The following is a 19,065-nucleotide window of genomic DNA, read 5'->3' on the forward strand; positions in this document are numbered from 1 at the left end:
ACAACCTAATATCAACTCTATAACTTTCCAAAATCATTCCACACGTTAAATAGAAAAACTATTAGAAGCCGATTTTCGTGATAAATTCATAAATTCTTTAATTATCTCATATACTTCAATTTAATCACACATGGGGTATTTTTTCACCAAATAAGTCACTTTCATGACTCTAACACTGTATGTTGCCTATTTTAACTAAAGTGTAAAGGAATTAAAAAGAAATACAAATTTGCCATATGTCATACACACGAAAAGTTTGAAGATTGATATTAAACATAATATAACAATTTACCCAGCATATCAAACATTTCTTGTTTTTTTCTTTGACCACTCCAACAGAAAGCCTTCTGTAACGATTAGGATGCACCCTTTATCCAAAGATTGATAATATTTATAAAGCAAGATTGAATGACTTTTTTAACTAGAGAATATGACATACTAGAAAGAATATTTCACTGTTACTCAACTTAAATTTCATCTTAATCCTTAGCCTTCAAGTTTAATGTGAGAGATCACTTTGGCAGGGTAAGAAAATGAGATGATAGGAGAAAGTGAAAAGGGTTTAGCAAATGTGAGAAAGTAAGGGTAGGAAACACCGTAACCAAACTGGTTTGCCCATTTTATGACCCAACCAAAAATCATTCAGCAAATTCCGAACCGAACCACACCGATCTTCGGTTGAACTGATTTTTAAACCGAACTGATATTGGTTCGGTTTGGCAGTTAACTGGTTTTGAACATTTTTTTAAATTAAAATTAGATAAAAGATGAAATTGAACAATCCAACAAAACACACACACACACAATATATCCATTTCTGATTCCATTTTTCTCTGGTAAACAAAAAAGAAATAAAATGGGCAGAAACAAAACACTTTTCAACATAATCAAGCAAATAAAGCAAAAGAAGAGAAAGGGAATACAAATGAGGTTTTGTGACATAGAAGGTCTGTTATTAGCCTAGAGAGTGTAGTTGATATCGGGTTCTAGCCTTTGTGGCGCCAACAATGTGGGCATGGCTGAGGTGTGAGTGAAGAAGAAGATGTTGAAGTAAAAGAGATAGGGTAGGTGGACCGTGGACTGGTGGCAGTCGTTTATTGCTTTTTTGTGGGTTGGTGATTTAGCTCTTTAACAAAATCCAAAATTTAGAAGTTCCCATAAGAAGAGATATGAATAATTGAAGACAATAGACTATTATCTAGTGACTTATGCTAAAAGAACCTGAAAAGTGAAGATTAAGAATAAGAAGTGAGATCGTAAAATCGATAGTCGACATTTGCGAGCACAAGCAGCCAACATAGCAGAACTTGAATATAGGTTTGTTGTTAAGGCAAAATATGGTCTATTTAGCTATTAACACCTATGTCATGCAATATTTTTTCGTATACAGACATGACTTTCATATGTTTGTAGCAAAAAATTAAATTTAGCTAAAATTCACTAATATGTGGCAAATGAATTTTTATTTAGTTACGATTTTAGCTATCACGTAGCCAAAAGTTAATATATTTGCTATATATATTTTTGTAGCAGAAATTCTCAAGATTTAGGTATAATTTATATTTTTTGTAGCTAAAATGCAAACATAGCTACACAGACTATTCTCCGTGGCTATAAAGGCAAATTTTTTGCTACAAGCTTATTATTGTTAGGCAAAAAACTTTAAGTTTTTAGTTACATATTATCTTTATAGCAAAAAATATAAGTGTTAGCTACGTAAGCAAAAGTTACAGTGACTAAATCTTAGCTACGCCACTTCTAGCGACGAAAGCTACAAAAGATTGCATTTGTAGCTAAACCATTTACTAGTAATTCAGACTTTTAGCTACAATAACGCATGGCTAGAATCATAATGTTGTAGTATTAGTATTTAGGATTTTTTAGATTTGAATTAGGATTTTTTATTATTTAATATTTATAAAAACAGGTTTCGGTTATCTCGGTTTTTGAAATGGCTAAGCTGATACCAAACTGGAATTTGGGTTTGCCATTTTAACCCGAATTGAAATCAGAATCAGTTTCAGAAATAAAAGTTACAGGGAAAAAAATTGAAAAAGAAACTGTTGCCTCCGTAGCATATGGTATTGTTATTTCTCTAAATTTGGAGAGTAAAAAACTACGTTTTATTATTTTTAATCAAAAGGTAAATGTATTATTAATTTTTATTATCAGAATTTTGATTTTATCTTACATATTTCCGTTTATCTTTTATTCTAATTTTCCCTATAAATATATGACAAATGCTTTTATATGTTCCCCGTTATAGCCCTACAATTGCTGTTTGACTTCTATACCCCAAGCAAAATTGTAAATCAGTGCGTTAGGTCATGGATGAGAGGCTGCAGATAGCCGTGGAGGAGAGGTTGCCGATAGCCGGGGAGGAGAGGTTGCAAAGGCTGCAGCGTGCTGCCGCAGAAGAAGATGTGGATGCATTATTTTCAATACTTGCGGAGGATCCTCTTGTTTTGGAGCGCTTTGATGAGAAAGCATTTTTGAGTACTCCCTTACACACAGCTGTAAGAGAGGGAAAGATCCGATTCGCAAAGGAAATAGTAAACCTAAAGCCTTCATTTGTTTGTAAGCGAGACCATCTTGGGCGTAGCTCCCTTCATTTGGCTTTGGAGGGGAAGCACGGGGAACTGAAAGAGCTTAATCCCCCTCCTTTGGCTTTAGAAGAAAGGTATCAGGAAATGGAAGGGCGTGGTCCCTCCGATTTGGATTTGGAGAAGTATCAAGAATTGGTAACATGGCTGATAAAAATTCACCCAGAGCTTGTTCGGGTGAAAGCAAAGGGAATGGTTACTCCTTTGCACTACGCAGCTCAAATAGACGATGAATTCAATTTGGCTGATTTTTTGTATGTTTGTCCATCATCTATTGAAGATTTGACAGTTAAATCTGAAACTGCTGTCCATGTGGCTATCAAAAACCGGAGTTTCAAGGCTTTTAAAGTCTTGTTGGGATGGCTTCGACGCTTCGACAAAGAAGATATCCTAAAGTGGGAAGATGAAGAAGGAAACAATGCGTTGCATACTGCAATTTCTGCAAATCAAGCTGAGGTAACTAAGCACTCCATGTATCTTTCATTAGACGCGCTTTTTTGGCATATTTAGTTCGAGTTTCTAACATGTCCTTATCTCCTCTGTTATAAAGGTAGTAAAGCTGTTGATTAAATATATGGACGTAAATGGAGTGAACGGTAAAGGTTTGACAGCTCTGGACATCTTCTACGATCTCCAACATTTGCTGAATCCAGAGGTTAAGCAAATTCTGCTTGGTGCTAAAGCTAAAAGAGCTTCTAAACTCAATCTTCTCAACTTAAAAACAATAGTTATTTACCGTTTATTCCGTTCTAAAAATTTATTTGTCCGCTACTTATGTTGGGACCTAAACCCTGTGGAAGTAATTATCAAAAGCACAGGGTTTGGAAACCTAATCATAAATAGGACTCCTCTTGAAGTCCAAAACGCGGTACTTGTGGTGGCAATATTGATTGCAACGGCCACCTACCAAGCAGCACTCAGCCCCCCAGGAGGAAATTGGCAAGATGAAGGTCAGGTGGCAACAAAGAACACTTCTGTAATCAAGAACACATCAGCAGTCTCATTATACAACATTTTTCTGAATCCAACATTTTTTTACCGAGGGCGCTCACAGCAGCAGGCAGGGCATATGATTCAGGGGACTCCATCTCATTTCTGTTTCTTGATATATAATACTGTGGCTTTTTCTTCTTCAGTTTGCACAATTATTGTTCTCGTAAGTAGATTTCCTTTCTTCAAAATCATTGGCTTCTCCACAACTTTGATCGTGCTTGCTTATTGTTATGCCGTAATTGAAACCTCTCCATACCCGGTTGGCTCAGGTTTATGGTTTACATTCATTTATTTAATAGCTATAATTGGACCGTTGGCATACCTTATTCCCTTTTTTTTATATTTACGAGATTGGATGGTTAAACTATGCGGACGGGGGCAACTTCGTATGGGAAGCTTCGAACAACCTAAAATGTGAACTCGATCAGCTGATGAATTTCCTTATCTTTGTTTATGATGTGCTGTACTTGTTGTTTGTAACTTTTTGGCTGCTTGGAATTTTCTAAATAAATTCTAATTTGAAGTTTTCTATGTGCAATACCAACCTTTGAATTTCTTTGGTTTTATTGTTGAATTTATTTCTAAAGGAGCAGGGTTAGAAATGTAAGTGGCCCATTAACTACCACTTAGTTATGGGAAGTTACAATCCACTCCCTAATATAATTTGGGATAACCACCTTAATAACCACTTGGGATCATAAGTGACGATTATATAATTAGGGATTAGTTTCCTAATTGTGAGTTTGAGAAAAACAACCAGAAATCCTAAAGTGAATTGAGTCAATTGAGTCATTTGTAGAAGTGAATAAAAATGACATGAATTACACTAGGCTCCAACAAAGGTATGTAATTAATTATTTCTCATTTTACAGAATAATGATGATGATGATCTGTAAATTTAGTCTTTCATTTGGTATTAGAGCAGGTTTTGAGTATTTACATGCCTAATTATCATATGTTTCGTATTCATTAATGTGATAATTGATCATTAAGATGTTTTGTGTGAGAATTGAATGAAAATAACATTTTTTTTGTTGTTGTTAATGTTTTAAATATCGAATTGCCATGATTTGTTAGTATGTTATGGTTTTATGATACAACCCGAGATTTTGAAAGGATAATTTAGAGTATATTGCATGAAAATCAAAATAATATTTATAAAACCCATAACTTTAAATTCTGCATAACTTTCAGTATAAAGCACATTAATTTCGATTTTGATATCATTGGAATCCTTGTTTCAAGAGGTTTCTAACGATATGTTATTCATCAAATCAGAGTTCGGATTGCAAAGTTGTGATGTTTTAAAGTTTTGGGAAAAGTAAAATATCCTGAAAATGCTGTGTTTAAAGGTTAGGGATGAACATTGTTTATGTTCATGCCCACTCTCACTCTAGGATGTTATGTTGGTATTCTGGAATTTATTGTAATGTTATACATGTCATTTGGCTGACATTAATATACTATGTGGGTGCATTATAATATATTATTTTTTTCTTAATTGAGAAATGCTAATATATTAGAAAATTTACAGTTATGCCAGCTACAACAAGAGTTCGGATTATGTTTGGGCCATTTTACATTCTGCCCAGCCCACTAAAATGGGCTTAAGGAAGTAGAAATGGGATCTAGTTTTTATTTGCCAGCCACTAAAATGAGCTTTAGGAGCAGTTTTGGGCTTAGTTTTTATTTCTGCCAGCCCACTGAAAATGGGTTTTTTCAGATTTCAAGCCCAGTTTTTTCTACTATAGAAAAGTTAAATTGGGTTTTTTTTTCAGTTTTAAGGCCCAAAATATTTTACTGAATTTCAGCACATGAATTAATTAAATTTATTATTTGTAAATTATAAATTGATATAATGATATATGTATGACATTTAATTTGCAACTAGAGCATTTAAAATAAGTCCACATGGATGATTTATTTTATGTACATGTGGAATAAGATAAAATGTGAAATAAAAATAGTTGGAGGTTTTTTCTTTAGCCATAGGCAAGATAAAATTTCATTATTTTATATGTAATATTTTAGGCTTATAGTTAAGTATAATGTTATTATGCATTATAGATTTTGCTACAGTAATCTATAAAGTATAATTAATCAAGATTCACTAAACTTGGACTATAAATATACCTAATCAAATGTTTAGTGTTATGTTTAGCAGACTAGAATGATTATGACTTTGCCTACAAGTAAATTGTAATTTATTTAGTTTGTAACTGATTATTAGCATGAGTTGAATTAGTATAAATAATTTTAATTAATGTATCTTGACATTTATTATTCAATTTTGCAGTTATGTAGATAACCAATTTCGTCTCCCTTTACTGAATGGGGATAACTAACTGAATAGAAAGAAAAAAAAAATCTTTTTGACTTTGGGGTGTATGGTTTGGATTTGGGGCTTTGAGTTTGTGAACAGATGCCATTACGGAATAAGTACGCCAGCTGAAAAAGTCCATTTTGAAATTGAGAAACGCTCGAACCGTTTGAGTCTAATGCTCTTAAAGCAAACATTTCTAAGAGTATTAGAAGTTATATCCTTGAATGCACTAAGGCCATTGATTATTTGATAACAGTGGATGCCCAATTCATAAAATATGGAAAGCAAATAGCGAGCACCCATATGGAAAATCTGAGTTCCATGAAACATCATGGATTAAAGGGAGTGCGAGATCATATCATGCGTATGAGGGATTTAGCAGCACAAAGTAAAGGAGTTAGAAATAGACATATCTGAATAATTTCTTGTGACTTTCTTAACTCTCTCCTAAGGAGTATAGTACCTTAAAGGTAACTTACAACACACAACAGTTTAATGGTCAGCAAATGAATTGTTGGCCATGTGTGTTCAAGAGGAGGAAAGACTGAAAGTGAGGGTGTCAAAAGTTCGCACCACAACCAGTAGCCTAAGGGCAGTCTTTTAAAAATTATAAGGGGAAGATGCCAATGAAGTCATCAGGCATATAAAGATTCTCCTAAATGTATTTTTTTTTTTTTTTTTTTTTGCAAGAAAAAGGACATTGAAGAAGGATTGCTCAAAGTTCAAGCTGCTGTGAAGAAAGGGATTGACAAGAAAGATACATGTAATCTTCTATCTATGGTATGTTATGAATCTAATTTATTAGTACTCATTCTAATAACTGGTGGTTGATTCTGGTTCTATATTCATGTTGCCACCATTTTGAGGTTTCCTGTAGACAAGAACTCCCAGGCAAAATGAGAAATACATTTATACTGGAAACAAGACTATTTCTCAAGTTGAAGCTATAGGAGTTTATGATTAGTGCTTGATTCTGGACATGTTAGATTTAAAGAACACTTTTTATGTTCCTACTTTTGCAAAGAACTTAATTTCTATATATAAATTAAATATGAAGGTTATGAAGTTATTTTTAGTTACTCTAATTTTGTATTTGCAAAAATGATCTAATTGTAGGTCGTGGTTTTATTAAATGATTTATTTGTCTTAAATTTAGATCCAATATTTGAAAGTAATTTACTTTCTATTAATCATACTGGCACTAAAAGATTATATTGAATGAGAAATCTAGAAATCTATGGCACCGATGTTTGAGACATATATCAGTTGAAAGTATTAAATGGTGGGAAAATGATGGGTACTTGAGACACTTGATACACATTTAATCCTTGTATCAACTGTATAAAGGGAAAAATGACCAACAAACAAAACGTGGTGCCAGAAGATCAAATGAGATCTTAGAAATCATACATACTAATATTTGTGGACCTTTCACACCTTGGCTAAATGGTCAAAGATATTTTATCTCTTTCATTGATGACCATTCAAGTTTTGTATCTCTACCCTTTACATCATAAAGACGAAGCATTAAATGTTTTTAAGATATACAAGAAGAGGTAGAGAAACAAACGAGAAAAATGATCAAAATAGTAAGATCAGATAGAGGTGGAGAATATTACAGTTGAACCATAGAATACGGTCAATCACTTGGTCCGTTTGATGGTATCTTCAAGAGCAAGGTATTCAAGCACAATATACCATGCTTGGATCACCAGATCAAATGAGTTGCTGAAGAGAGTTGTACTCTAATGGATATGGTCAAAAGTATGATATGTAACTCTAATTTACCTTCAACTATGGAATGAAGCTCTTAAAACAGTTGTATACATTTTGAACAAGGTACCATCTAAAGTAGTTCCTAAAACTCCTTTTGAGTTATGGAAAGGATGGAACCTAGTTTGAGACACAATCAAGTGTGGGATTTCCGCTGAAATAAGAATATATAATCCACATCTTCGAAAATTAGACTCAAGGACAGTAAGTGGATACTCATTAGTTATTCTGAAAAGTCGAACGTTACAAGTTCTATTGTCCCTCAAATTCCTAACAATTGTGGATCAAAGGTTGCTAAGTTTCTAGAAAATGACAATAATAGTGGGAGTGTTCAATTCAAAAATATGATCTCAATGGTTCAGAGGCAACTAAAATTTCTCCTACAACTAAAGGTGAAGGGAATTACTTGTGATTCATTGAAAACAAATTCACAATATATACCACATCAAGAACAAGTTGTTGTCGAACCAGTTGTTCAAATTCAAGAAAATGAAAATTTGGAACAAGGTCTAAAGAGATCCTCAAGAACTAGAAAGTCGGCAATCTCTTAAGATTACAAGTATATCTTCAAGAATCAGAAGTAGATGTAGGTATTAATGAAGATCCGACATCTTTTTCAAAAGCAATGGAATGTAAAGATTCCATTTCATGGCATAATGCCATGAAGGATGAAATGGAATCTATGCAAAGAACCAGGTTTGGAATCTTGTCGATCTACCTAAAAATGCTTCCACTGTAGGGTGTAAATGGGTTATAAAACAAAACGGGACTTGCAAGGTAGAATCGATAGAAAAAGGCCTACTTATAGCGAAAGGATATAACCAGAGAGCTAAATCGATCATCAAAAACCTTCTCTCTGGTATCTAGAAAAGATTCTTTGGAATAATTTTGGCATTAATAGCTCATTATGATCTTAAGTTACATCAACGGATGTCAAAACTGCATTTCTAAATGGCGATTTAGAGGAGGAGGTATACATGGATCAACCTGAAGGATTCACTTCGGACAAAGGAGATCATTTAGTTTGTAAACTCAAAGATCCATATGTGAAATAAGCTTCTAGGCAATGGTATTAAATTTGATAAAACTATTTTAGCATTTGGCTTATAGAAAATCGAGCTGATTAGTGTATTTACATCAAGATAAAAGGAGGTAGTTTTATCATACTTTTACTATATGTGGATGAATTCTCTTAGCTAGCAATGATCTTGGATTGCTACATGAAACAAAACAATTTCTAGCTCAAAATTTCGATATGAAGGACTGGGTGAAGCCTTTTAGTCTTAGGCATAGAGATTCAATGAGACAGGTCATTAAGACCTTAGGATTGTCTCAAAGGGGCATATGAAAAGGTTTTGGAGCATTTCAATTGAAACATTGTTCATCAAGTGTAGCACCTATATTAAAGGAGACAAGCTTAGTCTTGAACAATGTCTGAAGACTGATTTAGAGCGTCAATCCATGAAGAAAATTCCCTATGCTTTACAATAGGAAGTCTAAATTATGCTTAGTCTGCACAAGACTGACATTTATAGTAGTGGGAGTTTTGGGTAGGTTCCAACAAAACCCTGGTCTAGCCACTGGACAACAATCAAAAAGGTATTAAAATATCTTCAGGGACAAAAGATCACATGCTAGTCTATAAGCATGTTGATGACTTTGAGTTAATGGTATTCAGATTTAGATTATGCTAGATGTCAAGACACAAGAAAGTCTACCTTAGGTCATATTTCTCTTTGCTGGAGGAGGAGTTTCTTGGCGTAGTGTAAAATAGCCAAAGATAGCTTCTTCCACAATGGAAGCTGAAGTAGTGGCATATTATGAAGTAGTTTCTCAGGCGTCGTGGTTGAGACAGTTTATCACAGATTTAAAGGTGTTTAATACACAGTTGTGCGCTTCTCTAAAACACATGTTCAGTAAGTCGTGTCGTCACATCAAATAAAGTATTTTGTTGTTAAAGAAGATGTTCGAGATAGTCATGTATCATTGAACATATGGCACAAATGATATGATCGCTGATCCCTTCACAAAAGTCTTCCACTAAGGGGTTTGTGGCCCATGTAAGCCATATGGGTTATATAAATCATTGTGTTAATAATTCTTTCTAAGACTTTGCAAATGTAAACTTGACTATTATATTGAAGATTTTTGTTATTAATTTTAATATTACATATTTTTGATAATGACAGATGTCTATTGTATTTAAGGCAATAAAGTTGATCCAAGAATATATTATTGAATTTTATTCTATAAAGTTTGGTTGTCACTATCATAAAATGAACAATTCATGTAATGCATGGAGGGAGTGTTCTGGTAATAAGGCATATACTGCCATGATTCATGACTTGTACTTTTATCATGGATGTGATGAGCCCATTAAGAGTGAACTAAAGTTCTATGTATGGCCTTACTTCAAAGTCAATTCACTTTTTATATCACGTGGCAATAATGGGCAAGTGGGAGAATGTAAGTGGCTACTAACTGCCACTTAGTTATGGGCAATTACAATCCACTTCCATTAGGAGTGGATGTAGCTTGAGGTAAACACCTCAGTAAACACTTGGGGTCCTAGGTGATGATTATATATTAGGGCTTAGTTTCCCTAATTGTTATTATGAGAAAAACACAGAAATCCTAAAGTGAATCGAGTCAATGAGTCCTTGTGGAAGTGAACAACAATGGTAGGAATTGCACTAGGTCCCAATGGAGGTAGTAATTAATTATTCCATATTTTGCAAAATAATGATGATGACTACAAATCAGAGGTATGCAATTAATTATTCCACATTTTACAGAATAATGTGATGATGATCTGTAAATTTAGTCTTTCAAGAAAGTGTCAGATAAAAAGCAACAGAGGCAAAAGAGACTAAGTAGAGATTGCCTGAGTATGCTAGAGAGAAAGAATGCAGAAGAACAGTTTTTAATTCAATTGTGTTTTGTACAAGTATCGTACTGTTGACTGGTCGTCACGGTCACAAAATTAAACCTAAGTACCGTAGTTAGCGGTAAGCAGGGTCGAATCCACAGAGAGCAAGACTAACGACCTAATGTATATTTGAGGACGAAAGAGAAATTAGCAAAATGATTGATTAAAACTAAGGAAACTAATTACTTGCAGGAAATTAAAAGCATTAAATAAATTGCTAACTAAAACACAATATTAAAAGCGTTGTCGCTACGGGTTCGGCTTGACTCAAGACCAACTCTCACAATTCCTCTCCTCGCTCTTCAATTTCCTAATCCTACAAGGCTAGGCAAATCAATAGAAATATCTCCCGGCAATCTAGGCATAAATCTATCCGTCTCCCTGTCGTCTTAGTTACAGATCGATTGGTTAAAGACTATCATTGACTAACCGAAAAAGCTAAACCCTTAAACACACTAGTTGGTACAACATTAACAAGTCAACTATCAACCTGTATCATCCAATCAACTAATTACACAATAAATGCATTCCTAGTAGAAATGATATTAGCGCTACTACAACTTGATTGCAATAGTACGAAGCAATTTAAAGTCATAATCAACATTCAATAATCTCAAACCGACATTCAATATGCGAAAAGTTATATATCAATAAAACGTTCTCAATGGACATTATCAATTCAACACGTCGAGCATCAGAATAATATTAAAGTATCGCAAACAAACTGAAACGAAAACAAATATAATTTGAATACAAGAAACTTAACCAAATATCCAACATTCGGGCTCATCCAACTAGTCAAGAGCTGAGAGGAGATCAGTGGAGTCAATCTCGATTCTGCCTACACCATAACGGACAACGGGAGCTTAGCCGCTCATGGTGGTGATGACGGAGGCCGAAACAGTGGAAACGGAGCTGACCATGGCAGAGAGGAGGGTAACCGACAGCGTTATGATGAGAAGAAGGGGTGAAAACGACCAACGGATAGCCCAGAATACGAACAGCCGCGGTTCGCCGGAAAACGTATAATTTTTCGGCGTGTCTCCGGAAAACCGGTGGCAGAATGGGATCGAAGGTCCGATGAAAAGCTCTGGTGATGGGGAGTTCAGATCAGGTCCTGGGGAGGTGAGAAGTCGTCGGAAATGAGCAGGATCTGGCCTGGAGATGAAGAGTCGCGGCGGCTAAATCGCGGATTCCGACGGTTTTCGCGACGGTGAAGCAAGGGAAGTGTAGATCGGCCGTGGGAAATGAAGATCAACCCTTGGGGAGCCGAATCTCACTGGAAAATGGCCAAAACTGGCCGGGAAGACGAAACGACGCGGTGGTGGAAGGCAGCTCGCGGTGTGGTGGCGGTTTCACGGTGGTTTGCGGTGGCTGATGACGGATCGATGCATGGGGAGATGAACGTCGTCGGAGGGAGACGAAGGGTCGTCGGAGGGAGACGAAGGGTCGCCGAAAAACTGGGTGAACAGATCCCTGGAAAACGCATCTGCACTTTCTTTTATAGAATAATATGTAAAATATCAGTTTAGTCCAGCACAATTGAAAAGTGACAAAATCAGCCCCTTAAAACATGACATTTTACCCCTAAATAGCATAAATGAGACAAAAATCACCCTTAATCCATAAACCACAACTAATATCAACTCATATACTTTCCAAAATCATTCAAAACACGTTAAATTTATAAGAAAATATTAGGAAGCGATTTTCGTGAATAAATTCATAAATTCTTTATTATCTCAATATACTTCAATTTAATCACACATGGGTATTTTTATCACCAAAATAGAGTCACTTTCATGACTCAACACGTATGTTGCCTATTTATACTAAAGTGTAAAGGAATTAAAAAGAAATACAATATTTGCCATATGTCATAATCACACAGAAAAGTTAATGGAATATGATATAAACATAATATCAATCTAATTTACTCCAGCATATCAAACATTCTTGATTTTTTTCTTTGACTCACTCCAACAGAAAGCCTTCTGTAACGATTAGGATGCACCACTATTATCCAAGATTGATAAAAGTTATAAAGCAAGATTAAAATTTAATTTTTTAACTAGAGAATATGACATACATAAGAAATAATATTTCACTGTTACTCAACTAAATTTCATCTTAATCCTTAGCCTCAAGTTTAATGTGAGAGATCACTTGTGGCAAGGGTAGAGAAAATGAAGATGAGAAGAGAGAAAGTGAAAAGGGTTTAGCAAATGTGAGAAAAGTAAGGGTAGGAAAAACCGGTTAACCAAACTGGTTTGCCCATTTTATGAAACAAACCGAAAATCTATCAAGCAATATTCCGAACCGAAACCCAACCGATTCTTCGGTTGAACTGATTTTAAACCGAACTGATAATTTGGTTCGGTTTGGCAGTTAACTGGTTTGAACATTTTTTAAATTAAAATTAGATAAAAGGATGAAAATTGAACAGATCCAACAAAACCACACACCACACACAATATATCCATTTCTGATTCCATTTTTCTCTGGTAAACAAAAAAGAAATAAAATGGGCAGAAACAAAACATTTCAACATAATCAAAGCAAATAAAAGCAAAAAGAAGAGAAAGAGAGAATACAAATGAGGTTGTTGACATAGAAGGTCTGGTTATTAGCCTAGAGAGTGTAGTTGATATCGGGTTCTAGCCTGTTGGCGCCAACAATGTGGGCAATGGCTGAGGTGTGAGTGAAGAGAAGATGTTGAAGTAAAAGAGATGAGGTGAGGGGACCGTGGACATGGTGGCAGTCGTTTAGTGCTTTTTTTGGTGGTGATTTAGCTCTTTAACAAAATACAAATTTAGAAGTTCCCATAAGAGAAGAGGTATGAATAATTGAAGACAATAGACTATTTATTAGGGACTTATGCTAAAAGAACCTGAAAAGTGAAGATTAAGAAATGAGAAGTGAGATCGTAAAATCGATAGTCGACATTTGCGAGCAGCAAGCAGCCAACAATAGCATGAACTTGAATATAGTTTGGGTGTTAAGGCAAAATAAGTTGGTCTATTTAGCTATTAACACACTATGTCTATAGCAATATTTTCGTATACAGACATGACTTTCATAGTTTGTAGCAAAAAATTAAAATTAGCTATAAATTCACTATATATGGGCAAAGTGATATTTATTTAGTTACGATTTAGCTATCACGTAGCCAAAAAGTTAATATATTTGCTATGGATATTTTTGTAGCAGAAATTCTCAAGATTTAGGTATAAATTTATATTTTTGTAGCTAAAATGCAAACATAGCTACACAGACTATTCTCCGTGGCTATAAAGGCAAAGTTTTGCTACAAGCTTATTATTGTTATGGCAAAAAAATTTAGTTTTTAGTTAAATATAATCTCATTATAGCAAAAAAAATAAATTGTTAGCTACGTAAGCAAAAAGTACATGACTAAATCTTAGCTACGCCACTTCTAGCTACGATAAGCTACAAAAGATTGCTTTGTAGCTAAAACATTTAGCTACGTAAATTCATACTTTTAGCTACAATGAACGTCATGGCTAGAAATGCATAATGTTGTAGTATTTGTATTTAGGATTTTTAGATTTAAGATTAGGATATTTTATATTTTAATTTTATAAAAAACAGGTTTCGGTTAATCGGTTTGTTGAAATGGCTAAGCTGATAACCAAACTGGAAATTTGGTTTTGCCATTTTACCGAATTGAAATCGAATCGATTTTCAGAAAAAAAAAAAAAAAAACCAGTTTTTCGGTTTGGTTTGATTCAGTTTCCAATTCGGTTTGGATTTCGGATTTTTTTTTTCCTACCCCTAGAGAAAAGGTTCTCAGAAGTAACTTTCTACCCAAATATTTGTAAAATCAAACAATTCCTCTGAGACATTATGAAAATTAAAGAAGAGGGGTAGAGTTTGACAATTTTGCCCTAAACCAATACAAAACTGATAAAATAAAAATCTTGTTTTAAAAATCCACAATCACCAAATCAATGCAAATACCGTTAAAACTGTGGCATTGTGGTTCATGGAATGTGTATTACTGGGAATGTTATATTAATAAAAAGATATATTAATTTGAAGATTACTAGGAATGTTTAGGGAAATAGTTGATTATGTGGAATAAATGGTAGGTATGTTAATGATATGTTTGGTTGAGAGATAAATGGGTGGGTATGTTATGTAGATAAATAATTGCCCTCCTTTTAAAATATTGATATAATGTTAATTTATTATTATTTTTGAATCATTTTTTTAAACCCCTATATTTAAAAATTTTGCTAAAACACCCCAGTCATATAAAAACTTTAATTTGTAGCAAATCCCCTCACCCACCCCAGCAACTACCGGCCGCCAACCACCACCACTAGCAACGTCAGAATGGTGCACGACCAGTCGACATTTAGCCTACCCATAGATAGGCTGTGAAAAGGCAGATCTTTGGCTATGATCTGGCTGTTTCGGCCAGATCAAAGGTCAGAAACAACAAGATCCACAATGATCTGGTTGTTTCCAACTCGATCTGACTAGAAACAACCAGATCGACGCACGGCGGGCCAGATGCCGCCAATCGTGCATCAATATGGCGATGAGCTATCGCGCAGTCGTCTGGGTGGCTAGGGGTATTTTGAACTTTTAAATTTTTTTGTGGGTTGTGGTGTTTTAATGTAAATTTGAAATGTATGGGGTTTGGGCTGATTGTTATTTGATAGACATTTGGGGTAATTGTGGCGAAATGGTATTTAATTAAGGGCAAAATAGGTATAAAATTATATTACCTCGATAATCTTTTTAAAACATCCACTGGCAAGGTACTGATTACCCCTATATTATGAACAGTAAATATTATTTGCAACAAAAGATTACCATAATATTTTATACTTGCAAACCAAATAAGAGAATCTTGAAAATTGAACGAAGATTACTAGAGTAATCCTATTTACTTGGAACTAAATGCAGTCTAAATATGAGTAATGTTAACATACAAACTTCACTGCAAACCAATTCTCACAAACTAATGTGACAATCCACAAGTTTGACATGTAATCTCTTTAATTATTGAACTTATTTTAAACTAAGTTCATCAAATTATCTAAAGCACTCAGTTTTATGAGAGAGTTTGTATAAAATTTTTGACAATGGTATTATCTTTAAATATTTGTTGAAGTTTTTTCAATCTTCTACTATGATAACAACATGTACAATGGTTAACACACTATGGTGACACGTTGATAACTTAAGTAGTGAACCACCACGGGTAGTTGAGTGGTAAACTAGGACTCTTGGGTTTATTACGAAGAGGTCTTGAGTTTGATTCATCTCCCCCTAATAGAGTGGCCATTGGAGACTCAGTCATTAATTTCAAGACCTCGAAAGATTAATTAAAGGCGTGCAAATTGGCTAGGCATCTTAGTAAAAAAAAAAAAAAAGACTTAAAGACGGTTGTCTACAACAATACTCTTGTTTTGGAGCGCTTTGATGAGAAAGCATTTTTTAGTACTCCCTTACACACAGCTGTAAGAGAGGGAAAGATCCGATTCGCAAAGGAAATAGTAAACCTAAAGCCTTCATTTGTTTGTATGCGAGACCATCTTGGGCGTAGCTCCCTTCATTTGGCTTTGGAGGGGAGGCACGGGGAACTGAGAGAGCGTAATCCCCCTCCTTTGGCCTTAGAAGAAAGGTATCAGGAAATGGAAGGGCGTGGTCCCCCCGATTTGGATTTGGAGAAGTATCAAGAATTGGTAACATGGCTGATAAAAATTCACCCTGAGCTTGTTCGGGTGAAAGCAAAGGGAATGGTTACTCCTTTGCACTACGCAGCTCAAATAGACGATGAATTCAATTTGGCTGATTTTTTGTATGTTTGTCCATCATCTATTGAGGATTTGACAGTTAAATCTGAAACTGGTGTCCATGTGGCTATCAAAAACCGGAGTTTCAAGGCTTTTAAAGTCTTGTTGGGATGGCTTCGACGCTTCGACAAAGAAGATATCCTAAAGTGGGAAGATGAAGAAGGAAACAATGCGTTGCATACTGCAATTTCTGCAAATCAAGCTGAGGTAACTAAGCACTCCATGTATCTTTCATTAGACGCACTTTTTTGGCATATTTAGTTCGAGTTTCTAACATGTCCTTATCTCCTCTCTTATAAAGGTAGTAAAGCTGTTGATTAAATATATGGACGTAAATGGAGTGAACGATAAAGGTTTGACAGCTCTGGACATCTTCTACGATCTCCAACATTCGCTGAATCCAGAGGTTAAGCAAATTCTGCTTGGTGCTAAAGCTAAAAGAGCTTCTAAACTCAATCTTCTTAACTTAAAAACAATAGTTATTTACCGTTTATTCCGTTCTAAAAATTTATTTGTCCGCTACTTATGTTGGGACCTAAACCCTGTGGAAGTAATTATCAAAAGCACAGGTTTTGGAAACCTAATCATAAATAGGATTCCTCTTGAAGTCCAAAACGCGGTACTTGTGGTGGCAATATTGATTGCAACGGCCACCTACCAAGCAGCACTCAGCCCCCCAGGAGGAAATTGGCAAGATGAAAGTCAGGTGGCAACAAATAACACTTCTGTAATCAAGAACACATCAGCAGTCTCATTATACAACATTTTTCTGAATCCAACATTTTTTTACCGAGGGCGATCACAGCAGCAGGCAGGGCATATGATTCAGGGGACTCCATCTCATTTCTGTTTCTTGATATATAATACTGTGGCTTTTTCTTCTTCAGTTTGCACAATTATTGTTCTCGTAAGTAGATTTCCTTTCTTCAAAATCATTGGCTTCTCCACAACTTTGATCGTGCTTGCTTATTGTTATGCCGTAATTGAAACCTCTCCATACCCGGTTGGCTCAGGTTTATGGTTTGCATTCATTTATTTAATAGCTATAATTGGACCATTGGCATACCTTATTCCCTTTTTTTTATATTTACGAGATTGGATGGTTAAACTATGCGGGCGGGGGCAACTTCGTATGGGAAGCTTCGAACAACCTAAGATGTGAACTCGATCAGCTGATGAATTTCCTTATCTTTGTTTATGATGTGCTGTACTTATTGTTTGTAACTTTTTAGCTGCTTGGAATTTTCTAAATAAATTCTAATTTGAAGTTTTCTATATGCAATACCAACCTTTGAATTTCTTTGGTTTTATTGTTGAATTTATTTCTAAAGGAGCAGGGTTAGAAATGTAAGTGGCCCATTAATTACCACTTAGTTATGGGCAGTTACAATCCACTCCCTAATATAATTTGGGCTAACCACTTGAGATCATAAGTGACGATTATATAATTAGAGATTAGTTTCCCTAATTATGAGTTTGAGAAAAACAACCAGAAATCCTAAAGTGAATTGAGTCAATTGAATCATTTGTAGAAGTGAATAACAATGACATGAATTACACTAGACTCCAACAAAAGTATATAATTAATTATCATTTTACAGAATAATGATGATGATGATCTGTAAATTTAGTCTTTCATTTGGTATCAGAGTAGGTTTTGAGTATTTACATGCCTAATTATCATATGTTTCGTTAATTGATTATTAAGATGTTTTGTGTGGGAATTGAATGAAAATAACATTTTTTGTTGTTGTTGTTAATGTTTTAAATATCGAATTGCCATGATTTGTTAGTATGTTATGGTTTGTTGATCTATGATACAACGCGAGATTTTGAAAGGATAATTTAGAGTATATTACATGAAAATCAAAATAATATTTATAAAACCCATGACTTTAACTTCTGCATAACTTTCAGTATAAAGCACATTAATTTCGATTTTGATATCATCGAAATCCTTGTTTCAAGAGGTTTCCAACGATATGTTATTCGTCAAATCAGAGTTCGGATTGCAAAGTTGTGATGTTTTAAAGTTTTGGGACAAATTAAAATATCCTAAAAATGCTCGTGTTTAAAGGTTAAGGATGAACATTTGTTATTGTTCATGCCCACTCTCACTCTAGGAGTGTTATGTTGGTATTCTGGAATTTATTGTAATGTTATACATGTCATTTGGCTGACATTAATATACTTTATGTGGTGCATTATAATATATTATTTTATTTTCTTAATTGAGAAATGCTAATATATATTTAGAAAATTTACAGTTATGCCACTGCTACAACAAGAGTTCATGGATTATGTTCTGGGTCCATTTTACATTTCTGCCCAGCCCACTAAAATGGGCTTAAGAAGTAGAAATGGGATCTAGTTTTTATTTCTGCCAGCCCACTAAAATGAGCTTTAGGAAGCAGTTTTGGGCTTAGTTTTTTATTTCTGCCCAGCCCACTGAAAATGGGTTTTTCAGATTTCAAGCCCAGTTTTCTTCTACTATAGAAAAATTAAATTGGGTTTTTTTCAGTTTTAAGGCCCAAAATTATTTTACTGAATTTCAGCCACATGAATTAATTAAATTTATTATTTGTAAATTATAAATTGATATAATGATATATG

The 19,065-nt window shown here is 34.5% G+C and overlaps 2 protein-coding genes across 2 annotated transcripts; both read left to right on the forward strand.

Moving 5' to 3' along the window:
• The first annotated feature begins 2,327 nt into the window (after positions 1-2,327).
• On the forward strand, positions 2,328-6,883 carry LOC116140994 (ankyrin repeat-containing protein BDA1-like). Its single transcript, XM_031426560.1, has 4 exons — positions 2,328-3,059; positions 3,154-3,759; positions 6,610-6,699; positions 6,797-6,883. The coding sequence occupies exons 1-4, from the start codon at positions 2,328-2,330 to the stop codon at positions 6,881-6,883; spliced, it is 1,515 nt and encodes a 504-aa protein (XP_031282420.1).
• Positions 6,884-9,487: 2,604 nt separating this feature from the next.
• On the forward strand, positions 9,488-17,722 carry LOC116140995. The gene is made up of 3 exons (XM_031426561.1): positions 9,488-9,608; positions 16,031-16,659; positions 16,754-17,722. Exons 1-3 carry the CDS (start codon positions 9,488-9,490, stop codon positions 17,612-17,614), a joined length of 1,611 nt encoding a protein of 536 aa, XP_031282421.1. The 3' UTR covers positions 17,615-17,722.
• Positions 17,723-19,065: the final 1,343 nt, after the last annotated feature.

The sequence above is a fragment of the Pistacia vera genome, unplaced genomic scaffold, assembly GCF_008641045.1.
Source record: "Pistacia vera cultivar Batoury unplaced genomic scaffold, PisVer_v2 Contig39, whole genome shotgun sequence".
Taxonomy (NCBI): Eukaryota; Viridiplantae; Streptophyta; class Magnoliopsida; order Sapindales; family Anacardiaceae; genus Pistacia; species Pistacia vera.